Source organism: Moschus berezovskii, chromosome 27 (genome assembly GCF_049115385.1).
Source record: "Moschus berezovskii isolate FMDL1 chromosome 27, NW_MosBer_1.0, whole genome shotgun sequence".
In the NCBI taxonomy this organism is placed as follows: Eukaryota; Metazoa; Chordata; class Mammalia; order Artiodactyla; family Moschidae; genus Moschus; species Moschus berezovskii.
In genome coordinates this window covers 16,005,125-16,019,865 of record NC_142486.1, presented here as the reverse complement: position 1 = coordinate 16,019,865, position 14,741 = coordinate 16,005,125, and the positions used below count along the sequence as shown (strand labels likewise).

The window sequence follows — 14,741 nt, the reverse complement described above, 5'->3', positions numbered from 1 at the left end:
GACCTCCCCTTTGAGTCCCGGAGGCATGGGGTAGGCACGGCGGTCAAAGCTGGGAGGCTTCGCTCTTGGGACTCAGCTGTCTTCTCTAGCACCCGCGGCGGATCTCACTACCGACAGAGATCCCGGAGCCCTTTCTAGCTCGTTAGGACTTGACCTCAGCTGATCGGCATCTTCTCAGCCTAAGCGTTTTGACGCCGCCTAGGGGCAACTCTCCTGGGAGGCAACCGCGCCGAGGGTTTCACCGCCCACCTCGTCTCAACTACAGTTTCCAGCGGCCCCAGCGGCATCCGCCTGTCCCCTTCGCGCCGAACGTCGGCGCTAGGCCTGCTGGGAAGTGTAGTTCCGAGGGTTCCCCAACGCGGGACCTTCTGGGAAACCCGGGCGTCCGCGGTCATAGACCGTCGAGCTGTGAGCGTCTCTAAACTTTTGAGACTTGGCCGACGCTGGAGGTTTTAGAGAATGGGAGCCGGGAAAGACTCCAGCGTTCAGGCCTCGGCTGCGGACTCCTCGGGGTCCCCAGTGCCCCGCGTAACAATAAGCTCCCTCCAGCCCTGCTCCTTCCCTCCAGTCATGCTTCCTCCCTCCAAGTCTCGTCCTCCAAGTGAAGGGGGGGCGGGGGGTGTCACCTTCCAGAAAAGTCTGGGGCGCCAAGGTCTGCCCCAGGATTCCAGGCTCCATCCCAGGGTCCAGGCCCCGCCCCTCAGTAACTTATCCCTAGCCGGGGCTCCCCCCGTGGGAACGGGGACCAGCTGGCCGGAAGCGCCAAACTGCGTCCCTGTCGAGCCCCGGGGATCAATCAGGCCGAGGAGTTAATTATGTAATGAGGGGGCAGGGGGTCGGGGCTAATGAAGCCTGGGGGGGGAGGGGAGAAGGGGAGGGTACCCAGGTATCCGGCCCCCTCTTGGACCCCTTCCAGGCCCCAGGGGTCTCCACCCCAGCCTAACTCCAGGGCCCCAAACAGGGGAGGGGCTGTGATCCTGGGTCTGGAAGGGGCTGAGCTGTGAGCTATAAAGGGGGCATCTCTCAGCACTGGGGCATTGTAGGCAGCGTGTCCCGAGGCCAGACAGGACTACTCCATGTACCACCCACGAGAGTTGTACCCCTCCCTGGGGACTGGCTACCGCCTGGGGCCCCCCCAACCTGGGGCAGATTCCGGCTTCCCGCCTGCCCTGGCAGAGAGCTACCGCTACCCTGGTGAGCAGAGGGAACTGAGCTCGGTGTAGGAATTGGTGTGGGGGCTGTGGCCCTCAGCTGGCCCCTCATTCTCCTCCCATCTGCAGATCTGGACACTCCCAAACTGGATTGCTTCCTCTCTGGGATTGAGGCTGCTCCCCGAACTCTGGCTGCTCCCCCACCTCTACCCCCGCTGCCCCCAGCCCTGGGCACTGAGCCGCCGCCCCCTTCAGCCCCAGAGGGCCTTCATTCACTCCCTGGAGTCAGCCTGAGCCTGGAGAACCGGGAGCTGTGGAAAGAGTTCAACTCCGTGGGAACAGAGATGATCATCACCAAAGCTGGGAGGTGAGGGGGCTGGGCCAGGGTCAGAGAACCCAGTGTGTTCCTGGTGCGGGAAGGGCAGAGTTCCTGGTGATGGGGCTGGTGTGGGGATTTCTAAGGGGGCTAGAGCTCTGCCTGAGTTCACAGTGTGACTGTAGCCTGGTCAGGGGTCATTCTGTGGCAAGGGTCAAGGGTCAGTCTGTGGAGTCTGGCTGGTTTAGGGACTAACCTATGGCACGGGTCCTAGATCTTTCTGGGCTAGGGACAGAAAGTCCAACTGGGCTATAAGTTAGTATGTGGCCTAGATGAGGGGTCAGTCTGCACCTAGATTCAGGATTCAGACTATAAGGGGGTCAAGGGCCAGCCACTTACCAGCATCAGGGAAGTCTGGCCAGGATCGGGTCAGTATGTGACTAGTTCTGGGGCCACCTTGGAGGCAGAGATATGGTCAGTATGGTCAGTGGGTCTTTCTCTAGCCCAGGGGCTCAGGCACTAGCACGAGTCCTCTTTTTATTTTCTCTGAAGCAAGTTTGTCCAGCAGCTGTAGATTCTGGTGCTGAAGATGAAGCAAGGCTACCAGGGTGGGGAGCAGAAGGCTCCTGGCAAGATTTCTGGGGGAAATGTGTGTCACTCCTGCTTCTGCAAGTGGAGTCTGAGGGGTTAGGGGTCCAGACTCTGCTCCTACCCTGCTGTGTGACTCTGGTCACATCACCTGACCTATCTGTCCTGTTTCTCATCTGTAAAATGGGATGAGACAAGCTTACAGCTCTAAGATCCTGCCTTCTGAGTTCTGATTCGTTCCTTGAGTCTCTGTGACAGAACTGGATGAGCCAGTGGCTATGCTGCCTTGCTGGTGCCATGCTCACCCCCGACTAATGGGTAGCTTCAGGACTCTGATCCCTTCCCCCATCCAGGCGCATGTTCCCTGCTTGCCGAGTATCAGTCACTGGCCTGGACCCTGAGGCCCGCTACCTGTTTCTTCTGGACGTGGTTCCGGTGGATGGGGCTCGCTATCGCTGGCAGGGCCGGCGGTGGGAGCCCAGTGGCAAGGCAGAGCCCCGCCTGCCTGACCGTGTTTACATTCACCCGGACTCCCCTGCCACTGGAGCCCACTGGATGCGGCAGCCTGTGTCTTTCCACCGTGTCAAGCTCACCAACAGCACACTGGACCCCCATGGCCACGTGAGGCCCAGGCTGGGACCCCCCGATGAGGGTTGGGGTGGGACCAGGGTAGGGAGTCACTCCTCTTTCTTCCCTCCCAGCTGATCTTGCACTCCATGCATAAGTATCAGCCCCGCATACACTTGGTGCGGGCCGCCCAGCTCTGCAGCCAACACTGGGGGGGCGTTGCCTCCTTCCGCTTCCCGGAGACCACATTCATCTCTGTGACAGCCTACCAGAACCCACGGGTGAGTGACCCTGCTGGAGCGGGTGGCATCACCCTGCCCTGGCTGCAGGAGTCTTGACTCTGGGTGTGCGGCGTCCCCCTCCCCCCCTCCACCCAGATCACACAACTGAAGATTGCAGCCAACCCCTTTGCCAAGGGCTTCCGGGAGAATGGCCGAAACTGTAAGAGGTGGGCATCATTCACTCATTGAGTCGTTGTCATCAAATGTTTACTGATTGTGTGCCGGGCACTGTGCTGGACTCCTGGAACTCAAGGTAAGTAAACATGTGTTGTCACTCACTGATCTGACAAATACTTATTTAGCACCTGCTTATGTGCTGGGCACAGTTCTAGGCTGTGAAGATGCAGCAGTGAACAGAACAAACCAAAGCCCCTGCCCTCGTGGAACTGATACTCTAGTGGGCAGAGCAGACAAGTAAACAAGAGAAAGAAATACGTTAGGGATATGTTAGGGATAAGTTCTAGAGAGAAAAGAAAGCAAGGAAGATCAGGACTGGAGAGATGAGTCCTGGAAAGGCCTCACTAAGAGGACATTTGAGAAGACTCAGAGGAAATACGGCAGGGAACCATGTGAATATCTGGGAACATGCCAGGGGCCTGGGGTAGGAGCATGCTACAGTATGGCTGGTGTGGAGTGGCCAGATTATGGTGGGCTGTAAAGGTTTGGTTAGGACATTAGCTTCTTCTAACGAACCCTAACCCCTCAGAGCTGGCCCTTGCCCTCAAGACACTTAGAATCAGGCAGAAGAGATAGATATTAACTCAAAGATCACCCTGATGAATATAACTCTTGACAAGTTATCAGCCCAGTGGAAAGAACCTGCCTGCCAATGCAGGAGATGTGAATTTGAATCCTGGATCAGGAAGATCCCCTGGAGAAGGGAATGGCAACGCACTTCAGTATTCTTGCCTGGGCAATCCCATGGACAGAGGAGCCTGGCAGGCTACAATCCATGGGGTCACAAGAGTCCGACACGACTTAGCAACTAAACAACTGCTGTTTTCTAGTCATTTAATTCTCTGTCCTTCCATTCCTTCTTCTGTAAAATGGGTATAATAATGGCACCTACCTGATAGGGTCCCTGGGTGAAGTGCCTGGCACCTGGTAAGTGCCATTATTACCATCATCATCACCATTATCATCATCACCATCATCATCACTGTCCCCCAGGGAGCGAGACGCCCGTGTGAAGAGGAAGCTGCGGGGCCCAGCGCCAGCAAGCACTGCTGGCTACGGGAGTGGAGGTGAGTGCCGCTCCAGAGGTGATGGGGCCTGAGACGCTGAGCCTCCTTAACCCACTCTGGCCCTTCCATCTCCCCAGATGCTGCAGGCGGCCCCTGTGACTCCACTCTGGGTGGGGATGTTCGGGAGTCAGACCCAGAGCAGGCCCCGGTGCCTGGGGAAGCTGCCCCCGCCCCAGCTCCTCCCTGCAGTGGCCCCAGCGCCGAGGCCTACCTGCTGCACCCTGCCGCTTTCCACGGGGCCCCCACTCACCTTCCGACCAGGTGAGTGGGTCAAGGGCACAGGGCTGGGCTGTTCTGGGCAGCGGTGGGGGGTCCCATCGCCCCTGTTTTGATACCTCTCCGCTCTTCAGGAATCCCAGCTTCCCGGAAGCTCCAGACTCTGGGCGCCCAGCCCCCTACTCAGCCGCCTTCCTGGAGCTGCAGCCCGGGCCAGCAGGCTCAGGATACCCAGCAGCAGCACCCCCAGCATCTTTTGCCTCGCACTTCCTCCAAGGGGGCCCCTTCCCCCTGCCCTATCCTGGGCCTGGGGCTTACCTGGATGTGGGCTCCAAACCAATGTACTGAGCCTTTGCTAAGCCCCCTGCCTCCCTCCCCATCTTCCAGTTCCCTTCCCCCAGGCCTGTTGCCCCCTCACTTCCACTACCCCCTCCCCCACACCAAATGGCTGCCTTGGGCCTCCCCCACCCCACTTCACACTTTGATTTCGCTCCCACCCCTCTCTGGCTTCAAAGCTCTGGCTAAGCTGCTGGGAGTCCAGCTGGGGCCAGCTTCCCCTTCCAGGCTCTCACCTCAGTGTGAATGGAGGGGGTTCTGCCTGGCCAAATGGGGCCTGAGACCAGCACTCCCACACCCAGCCTCACCTTTGGGCTCTACAAGTCCTACCCCCTCTCCCCAGGGCAAGCCACATGGGTCTGTTCTCAGGTCCAGAGTATTTTTGTTAATAAAACTCGAAAGACATCAGTGCTCTGGAAACACTGGGGTAATGGTCTTTGGCGCTGAGTGGGGCTGGGTGAGCAGAGGTTTTGTGAGGAGACGCAGGCCCCAATCGAGACTGTTATTTCCAGCTGTTTAACCTTGTACATCTTAAGTCAACACTCGGGGTCTGCTTCCTCTTCAGGAAGATGGAGGAATCTGTCTTGACATGCCATTCTGAGAATTAAACAGGGCTGCCGAGAACCCAGCCCTCTCCCTGGCACTCAGGAAGCCCCCAGGAGCGATCACTATCACTGGATGGGGACCAGGAGGCTCTGGGCAAGGTGACTGGCCTGAGCCTCACCTTGCTGGCAGGATTAAGGTTCTGGGGCATCGAAGTCCTGACATGAATCCCAGGTTGGTACCACTGCTCATCCCTAGTCAACACCAACCCAAAGACCATTTTTCTTCTTTTATTAGAATTTTTTTCTTTTTTTTTTGTTTTTCTCAAAATTTTTATCTAAAAACAAACCAAAAAAAAAAAAAAGGAAAAAAAGAAAACCAAAATTATTGGAAACTTCATGGTTCAAGTGGGGAGATGGGAGGAGGAGCATGGAACTGAGGCTCCCAGCCTCTCCAGAAAAGTCCTCACCCTCGAAGTGCCCTCTTTTGCAGGGAGAGCAAAGCCAGGGACAGCCCCCCCCCATGCCCAGCCTCCGTCTGAAGAGGGCAGAGTCACAGTGGTCCGGGGGCTGGAGGGGGGCAGGGCCGAAGGGGTCACAGGAAGTAGTCGGCCACGGGCTTTTTGGAGGGGATGCCCCGTGTCTCTTGGGGAGCAGCCTCGAAGATGATGAAATCTTTCTGGAGATGCTCGTCCAGCTCCAAGATGGCTGCCACATTCCCACAGCTGGAAGTCGGGGGGAAGGCGGGGGCAGCAGTGTCAATAGAGTGGCTCAGCCTGGATCCCGACCTCAACCTCCCCAGCCCAGGAGGCTCACCGGTAGCAGTAGTTGGGTGCTGACCACACAGTGAGTACAGTCTCGTTGAAGTGCCACTTGTAACCTTCCATCACCAGTTGGTGGGCACGGCAGATCATGTCAATGTCATTAGCTGCGTTGAACTGGGCCACCACGTCACTGCCAAACAGGTAGCCAGCCCCACGGGGGCTCACGCCCCAGCCTGTTGTGTCTGAGGCAAACGAGGGAAGGGATGGTGAGAGGGTGCCATCAGGGCTGCCCACTGCCCTTCGCAGGGGAATAACCTGCCTTCCTCCCCCAGTGAGGCCTGTGTAGCAAGAGCACAGGGCCTGAAGGTATTCTGAGGGAGCCTCAGGACAGGACAGCAAATGCTGAAGTGGATACGTTCCAAAGAATTTCCTGATAGTTGGAGCCACCTGATTATCAGAGTGACCATCTAATTTACTGTCCAAACAGGTACACGCAAGAGTGAAAGGAGGTGCTGACAGTAAGCCTGCTGGGGCAGCACCTGACTCAGGGCAACCCAGCCGGCAGGGAGGTAGGGACAGGGCAGAGAGGGAGCGGAGGCTGGTGTCATATCACAAGAGCCCCAGACTGGTACTGGGAGGTTTGGCTCTCATCTCGGCGATGCTCCATACTAGCTGATGCCCACAACATGAGGGGTCCTTGTGTGTGCGTGCTGAATCACTTCAGTTATGTCTGACTTTGTGACCCTATGGACTGTAGCCCACCAGGCTCCTGTCCTTGGATTCTCCAGGCAAGAATACTCGAGTGGGTTGCCATGCCCTCCTCCCGGGGATCTTCCTGACCCAGGGATTGAACCCACATCTCTTAGATCTCCTGCACTGGCAGCCGGGTTCTGGGGGCTATCATTCTGGGAGGCTGATCCTTACAGCAGCCCCTTCACATTCAGGAAGCCGATGATTCGCGTTCAACAAACCCCTGAAGTATGATGTACACGCCCCCTACCCCCTAGCTCAAAGCACCCAGCTACCCTCATCCCCGCTCCTCATAGAGGATGCCAGCCCATTCGCCATCAAGCACCAACGCCAGTGAAGACCAGCCCCGCTCTGCCCCAAACTCACCTGCCCAGGGCCATCCCTTCCAGGCACCTGCTCTAACCACAGGACCCCTTGGTCACTCACCAAACTAAGAGCAGAGCTCTTGCCCTCACCTTCAGGGTCGGACCAGAGCAGGTCACACATTGGCCCGTCGTGGGGCACCTCTTGCTTTCGGTCAATTGTCCGGATCTGGTCCAGCGTCTGGATGGAGGGGGAGAGCCCCCCGTGCACACAGAAGATCTACAGGGAGAGCAAGACCGGCTGAGGCCCGGTGCCTCTCCCAGCCCTCCCGTCCCCAGGGAGCCACGCGGCGGGCCTACCTTGCCATCAATGATGGCCGACAGGCTGAGGTAGTCAAAGATCTCAGTGCAGTAGCGCCACACAGTCACCGAGCCGTACTTGCGCAGACACTCATCATAGAAGCCATAGACCTGGGTGATCTGACGGCTCTCGTGGTTGCCCCGGATCAGAGTGATGCGGTCAGGATAGCGAACCTGGAGGCGGTCACCATGCAGGGCCTGTCCCTCCCTCCTCAATGCCCTCATGTCCGCCAGCCCCACTCCACCCTCACCACCACTGCCCCAGTCCAGATTCCGATCATCTATGCCCGAATCGTGTCACACTCACCTCACAGGCTCCCCGACCCTCCTCCAGAGGATGGAAAGCTGAATCCTCTCACACTCCCTCCCATCCCCCCACTTCATCTACAAACCTAACGGTCCCTCTTCATCCACCAGGTACGGACCAAGCCCTTAGCAAGACATTTGGAGTACCTTGTCATCTGGCCTCTGACAACCTCTCTCTCACCAACGGATACTGTATCCAGCTGAACTCCACTCCCGCTGCTTTCTGAACAGGGTGAGCCTCTCTTCCCTCCCCCTATGATGCCGCCCCCACCTCAACCTCATCAGATGCCCCCAAGTCAAGGAAAGCTGCTCTGACCACCCAAGCAGAAACAGTCCATCACCAGCAGCACAGCTCAGGAGTTGAGGCTGATGGGGCAGGAGATGAGGGCAGAAAGGATGCAGGCAGGTCAGACCAGAGGTGACCCAGGTCTTGGCTCCAGAAGCCAGGGGGTCTCACCTTAAGTGCCAGCAGCAGGAGAAATGTTTCAACGCTGTAGAAACCGCGATCCACAAAGTCCCCCATGAAGAGGTAGTTAGTCTCAGGGACATCGCCACCCACCTGGGGAAGGAGGAAGAAGGTTCAGCTTGGTCCTAAACTCTCTCTAACCCACTGTCGTGGCCCATTTCCAGTCAAGGCCCTTCTTTCACAATGGGCCTACCTAACTAGAGGCCTCTGACCCCCAACCCCCTCACCAAAGTCTCCACTCTCAACGAAAGGGGTCATGCAGTCATCCCCTGGGTCACCTTTCCTGGCATTTCCCCACACTCACTCTGAACAGCTCCTTGAGGTCATAGAATTGTCCGTGGATGTCACCACACACCTGGAAGTGAGAAGGCAGGTCAGAATTCACAGTCTGAAAACCTTGCTGCCAGGGGCTGTCCTTCAAGAACACCGTACTGCTTTCCTTTTTTTTAAATTTTGGCCTCATTGCATGGCACATGGGATCTTAGTTCCCACCAGGGATTAAACCCACAAGGCCACAACTCCTGCAGTGGAAGCACAGAGTCTTAACTACTGGACCACCAGGAAAGTCCTGGCTTCGTTTATTTATGGGTAAGAAATGGATTAATTTAGAGAAACACACTGCACAGACAGAATGTGGGCCATCTCAGAGGGCAAGAACCACCTGGAAATCCCTGCTTTAGAAGATCCTTATCAGTCTCGGCTAAGCTGAGAAAGAGTGTGTGTACGTGCATGCATGTGTGCGCATGTGCTCAGTCATGCCCTACTCTTTGCAACCCCATGGACTGTAGCCCACCAGGCTCCTCTGTGGAATTTTCCAGGTAAGAATACTGGAGTTGGTTGACATTTCCTCTCCCAGGGGATCTTCCCTGGATTGACAGCCTCTACTTCCCAGAGTTAAAAATCTACCCTCCCACCCCAATCCCCCCATCCCACTCTGAGTGCCAACTATTCTGTGGGCAAGAGCTAGAGCAAATTCTTTCCAGCTAGACCTGCAGCTCCCAGAGGACCTGGCCCCCTCCTCTCCCTACTCCCCTCCAGGCACCCAGAATAAAGTCACTAGTAACACACAGGAATATGTGGAGTTTAATCACTCACTCACCAAGTTAAGAGTCCTGCCCAGGCCAAGAGCACCCCTCCAGTGACTCCAAAGACCATGCCCACAACCGCCATTTCTTCTAGCAAGTCTCTCTTGAAGACGGGGCTCCCAGGGATGAGGGTTAGACCCTGGAGCCCACAAGACTAAGGAGAACGTCCACAGGCCTAAAAGACCAAGCTTGGTTGCGGAGGGACGGTGGGTACTCACTGTGACTGGAGAGTCCACCCTCTGCACGTTGCTCTCCTCCACCAAGATCTCTCTGAAGACAGAAGACCAAAGTTACCAGAGCCAGGCCAGCCCAACCTAATTTCTGACCTTTTCTGCAGGGGAAGAGAGGATGAGGCTTGAACCTCAATGGGGAGGTCAGAGGTGTACAATTCCCCCAGGCGACGCTGACCGCAGCCCCCAAGTTCGAGACCCTTCTGTGGTTCCCTGCAGTTGACAGGCCAAAGCCCCAGCTCTTGTTCAGCATCCAAGGCCTTCCCAAGGAGTCTGGGACTTTCCTGGCCTTGACCCTCCTGGCTTCTCCCTTTCACTCATCTGGCAATGACTCCCAGAAGATAGTGCTCCTCCTCCTGTCCACACAGTGCCTTGGCTGGGCTCTTACAGCCCCTCTCTCCCCACCCCAGAGGCCTTCTTCCCCTGGAATGTTCTTGGACAGAAGGGTGGTGCCCTGGGCAGGCCAGCCATCAGATCCAAGATCAAGGTGATATGCTGTTGCCACTCTTCTATCATTCAGAGGAAGCGAGGACTCTGTGCTCCCTCTTTCCTTGCAGTGTGATCTACTTCTACCTGAACAAGCTTGACATGGTAATCACTGTCCGTCATGGACACCCAACGTTAGGCAGTACTGTGCTTCTAGATTTTGTTCTTGATGATCATGGAGCGGAGGACATTGCAGTTCACACCATGTGCCAGTTCAGTTCAGTTCAGTTCAGTTGCTCAGTCGTGTCCGACTCTTTGCGACCCCATGAATCACAGCACGCCAGGCCTCCCTGTCCATCACCAACTCCCGGAGTTCAAACTCATGTCCATCGAGTCGGTGATGCCATCCAGTCATCTCATTCTCTGTCATCCCCGCCTCCTCCCACCCCCAATCCCTCCCAGCATCAGAGTCTTTTCCAGTGAGTCAACTCGTCACATGAGGTGGCCAAAGTATTGGAGTTTCAGCTTTAGCATCAGTCCTTCCAAAGTTCTGCATGGATGATGCGGGCACTCAAACCACCACCCTCAAATGCAGGTGCTATGATGATTTCCATGGCTCAAAAGAAGACACTGGCTGTGGTCACACAGACAGGAACTGAACCAAGGCAGCCTGCTCTGGGGTCTGACTCTTATCAAGCAAGTCTGATGTGGGAGGCACCTGCTCGGCCATCACTCTCTTGGGCAGTCCCTTCCCACCAGACCAGGAGCTCCCTGGTCTCAGGGTGCACTGTGTAACTAAGGCAGCGCCAGGGAGGTGTGCCCTGGTTTCCAGGAATGGGAAGAGTCGCTGGTGGTGATCCAAGGGTCCAGAGAGCAGCCAGGCTCTCCCACCTGCCCTGCATCTTGTACCGAACATCCTCACACCACTGCCTACAATACTTTTCCAACTGACTTGGGAGGTTCTTTCCATCCTTATCTGACAAAGAAACTGAGGTTTAGAGAGAAACGGGGCAGGATCCAGGTCACAAAGCTGGAGGGTGGCTGAACTCAGAGAACAGATCTCCTGAGACTTTAAACTAGCCCCTTCCACAGACTCAGTCAAAACCTGCCTCAGTGCCAGCAAGGCCTCAGCGCAATGTGGGAATCAGGCCCCAGCACCAGCCCTCTCAGGGCTCACACTTGCTCACCTTCACTGCTGACCACTGACCAAAGAATGAGATGCTGTCTCTGGATATGCAGAATCTCATCTGAGCTCCGCAAGAATTTCAAAGATTTGGAGACATAAAGAGTGACTGGATCAGGGTCATACCATTTACAGGTGACAAAGCTATACTTCATCCTGAAGACCACCTCATTCAAAACCTCTGCTGTTCTCAACTGCTGATGTTTTTAATAAGAGCAAATGCAGCTCCCAGGCCTTTGCAGTTTCACAGTCTAGAGTCTCGGTATCCACTGGGCAAGCGAAAGTTCTTGACACTACCAGTCTCAGCCTGGGGCCCTGGTGGGTCCCCAGGAGGCCACGGCCAAATGCTTGAGATGAGTCTCTTCCAGACTGGGCCTGGGATAACAGTGGCCACCTCAGGCACGAGCCGAGTTCCTCCAAGCTCCATCTCATTAGCTGGACAGGGCCCTCCCACTCCTCAGTAGCACCCTGCTGCCACTCACAGAGTCTAAATGTCTGCCGGGCTGTCAGCGAGCGTGGAGGACAAAGACCTGCATCCAAAACCAGCTTCCCCTCCAATCAGCTGTGAGACCAGGGGTAAGAGGCTCAGTTTCCTCTTTTGTGAAATACTCACCTCTGCCCTGCCCACTGCACAGGGCTGCAAAGAGCAACGAAGACTGAACACATAACTTCTGTTGTTCTGAAAATCCCACACTATCCAAGCATTAGCTATCATCACTGCCACAATGATCCAGGCCTTGTGAGGGGCATGAAACTTACAGGAAGAAGAATAGTGCCAGGCAGCAAGGGGTTTAAGTTCCTAAAAAAATGCCAATGAAGACTGAGGGAGCAGGGATATCTGAAAACATCTTGGGGATAGTCTGGTCAGGGAAATCTTGAGCTGGCAAAATATGAAGGTTCACAGACGGGCATTTAAAAGGGGGCCCTATGTGACCCACAGAGGCCCTGCCTGGCCATGACAGGTCTGTGTGGGGCAAAACCAAACAAAAAGCCCAATGGCCACTTTATCGGTGGCCTCGGTCAACTCACTAGGCTTCAAGGAGTCACAGCTTCCTATTCTGTAAATGAGGAAAATTATTCCAATTCTGTAGGACTGCCATGGGAAGGAAATGGACACAAGGTCTTTGCCAGTATAAGGCCAGGCAAACAGCGGGTCTGTTGTTTAAAAAAAAAAAAAAAAGTGAGGTAATTCTGCTGACCCTTTCCACACAGTTCTCCAGTGTGTAGAAGCCACAGACAGCTCCTCAGGAGGCAAGTAACTGGTCTCCTCACAGCTGCCCACACCCCTCAGAGTTCTATCCCTGTTCTCCTCCTGCAGTGAATGCCCTTCCTCAGGGGGCCTGCCCCCATCAGCCCTCCAAATTATTTTCAGCTATCAAGGCCACCTTTTCTAATAAGTTCTGTCCTTTATCAGCACTGCCCTGTTCCCACAAAGTAGGAACAGTAACACCTAATGTTTATCTAGCACTGACATTTAACCAAAGCCTAAGCACATTCCAAGCACCAACTTACTTACTCTTCACAATCATCTTAGTAAGTACTATAATCTTGCTTTATTATCTCCAGAGGCAGAAACAATCTCAGCGACCTCAAGATCACCAGCATGGCTAGGAGGTGGTAAAGCTGATTCCAACCCAGTGCCGTCACATTCCAAAGCCCGGCTCTTAACCACTAGCTCCTACTTCCCACAGAATCCTTAGTTGGGCCTCCCTTCAAACCTCGCTTAATTTCTCCTCTAGCTTATTTACTACTATTTCTTAGACTCCCACAGTCAATATGAGTAATCCAATTCCACTTTCCTGCATTATGGCCCGAAAAGGGACAGGACAGGGAAAACTGACCTTAGGATCCATCCTTTAACTGCTGAATATGAGAGTCCTCACGGGTAAGATGGGATTAAATCCTCCTACCTTTTAGGGTTGTTACTGGAATTAAAAGAATATTGTAAACCTCAGAAGCTTCAGCTTTCCTGCCTTGAACTCCTGTTCTTGCTGACACCTCCTTTTATCATCTTATTCTTCGAGGTCGATCCCAAAGTTCAGTTCCTCCAAGAGACACTGTCTATTGCCCCCCAGACAGGGTGGGTCCCCTGAGATTCCTAAGTATTTTCTATACTTAACTCCACTGAAAGCACATCATCTAATACTTCAAGTGTCTTTATTCAGGCCTGTCTTCACCCAAAAGGCTGGCAGCTCCTCGAGAGAAGAGGCCCTATTCTGCTCCTTTTTGGAAAGCTTCCAGGATGAGCCAAGCCCAAAGTTGTCAGGTGGGTTTACCCCAGGCCGAAACCCCAAGTCTCTTCCCCGGAGCCACCGGGCTCACCTGGCTTTAGCGCACAGGGCTTTGACTTCACTCTCCTTGATGAGCTCGCAGCGCCGTAGCTGCTCGATCTGCCGGTCCAGGTCGCTGATCTCCGCCATGGCCCACCCCCCGGCGCGGGTCAGAGCCGGGGCCGCCGCCCCCTCCGCACCGCACAGGGGTCTCCTGGGAAAGGCGAAGATGAAACCGCGGATCAGAGTGTCCCTTGGGGGCGCCGGGTCAGCGGGGCAACTGGATTCTGGAGCTGGCCCGGGCCCCCCTCCAACTCCCGCCTCCCCTCACATCGGCCCCGGGGCCCCCAGCGTCCCGCAGCCCGGGCCGCTCCCCACTAACTCCCGTCGAACTCCGCGGGCCCGCGCTGGGGACGGTGGCCTAGAGGGTTCTCCGACGATTACCGCCGCGGCGACTCCGGCTCTGGCTCTCGGGCTCCCTCTCTTCCTCCTTCCCTTCGCTTTGGGCCGCCGCCACCACCGCTTCTACTTCCGGCCCCGCCGCGGAAGCAGCGGGAGACCAGTTCCGTCCCGAGCCGGATGTGACGTCATACACGCACTCCCCCTCCCGCGTCGCGCCCTTACCCCACCCCCTCAAGCCTAAGAAGGGAAATAAGCCCAAGGAACCGGATGTCGGCAACGAGTGGGCGGAAGTGACGATAGGCTAAGCAGATTGGCACCGGGAAGGCTGATAGGGACCTCAAACTCAGCGAGCCCGGGCACCGCCTTGTAGCTTTAGGTTACAAGTTTTTGTTTACCTGTTTTAATGGGCCTCCCCCAGTACTGATTCCTAGTGGCTAAGTGATAAAGAATCTGCTTGCAATGCAGGAGACCTTGGTTCGATTCCTGGGTTGGCAAGATCCTCTGGGAAAGGGAATGGCAACCCACTCCAGTATTCTTGCCTGGGAAATCTTATGGAAGAGCCTGGTGGGCTACCGTGCATGGGGTCGCAGAGTTGGACACGACTGAGCTACTAACATTTTCACTTTCCCCCATTACAATCCGTAAGAGATGGAACTTGGTCCTGTTCACACTTGCAGCCCAGTGCTTACTTTGAACAAGGCTGGACCCAGTTGGTATACAGAAGTATTTGTTCAGTGGATGAAGGAATTCCAGTCTGTCTTTCCAGGGTCCCAGAGAAACCTCTGCCCTGGGGACCTCTGAAATTAGAAGCCTAAAGGACTCCACCTTCTCCACACCAAGAGTATACCTCAAGAGTGACCTCCCTGATTCCAGAATGGTCCCTTCAACTCATCTGGTTATTGTCTGCAGTCGTGGTGTTTTTTTGAGAGGGAAACTGGCTAAAAGAGGTTAAGTAA

The 14,741-nt window shown here is 55.4% G+C and overlaps 2 protein-coding genes across 3 annotated transcripts; one reads left to right on the top strand and one right to left on the bottom strand.

Annotated features, from left to right (window-relative positions):
- Positions 1-361: 361 nt before the first annotated feature.
- TBX6 (T-box transcription factor 6) lies at positions 362-5,097 on the top strand. Its single transcript, XM_055409798.2, has 8 exons — positions 362-1,194; positions 1,281-1,518; positions 2,409-2,676; positions 2,757-2,903; positions 3,000-3,070; positions 4,074-4,147; positions 4,225-4,408; positions 4,498-5,097. The coding sequence occupies exons 1-8, from the start codon at positions 1,077-1,079 to the stop codon at positions 4,709-4,711; spliced, it is 1,314 nt and encodes a 437-aa protein (XP_055265773.1). The 5' UTR covers positions 362-1,076; the 3' UTR covers positions 4,712-5,097.
- A 14-nt stretch (positions 5,098-5,111) lies between these two features.
- Positions 5,112-13,968, bottom strand: PPP4C (protein phosphatase 4 catalytic subunit). Of its 2 annotated transcripts, none has more exons than XM_055409802.2 (9): positions 13,828-13,968; positions 13,436-13,597; positions 9,493-9,544; positions 8,494-8,544; positions 8,181-8,282; positions 7,418-7,591; positions 7,211-7,337; positions 6,058-6,247; positions 5,112-5,966 (listed from the first exon to the last, which is right to left on the bottom strand). In XM_055409802.2, the coding sequence occupies exons 2-9, from the start codon at positions 13,531-13,533 to the stop codon at positions 5,837-5,839; spliced, it is 924 nt and encodes a 307-aa protein (XP_055265777.1). In that variant the 5' UTR covers positions 13,534-13,597; positions 13,828-13,968; the 3' UTR covers positions 5,112-5,836. The 2 variants fall into 2 exon arrangements, with proteins under 2 accessions (XP_055265777.1, XP_055265776.1); XM_055409801.2 differs by having other exon boundaries at positions 13,766-13,921.
- Positions 13,969-14,741: the final 773 nt, after the last annotated feature.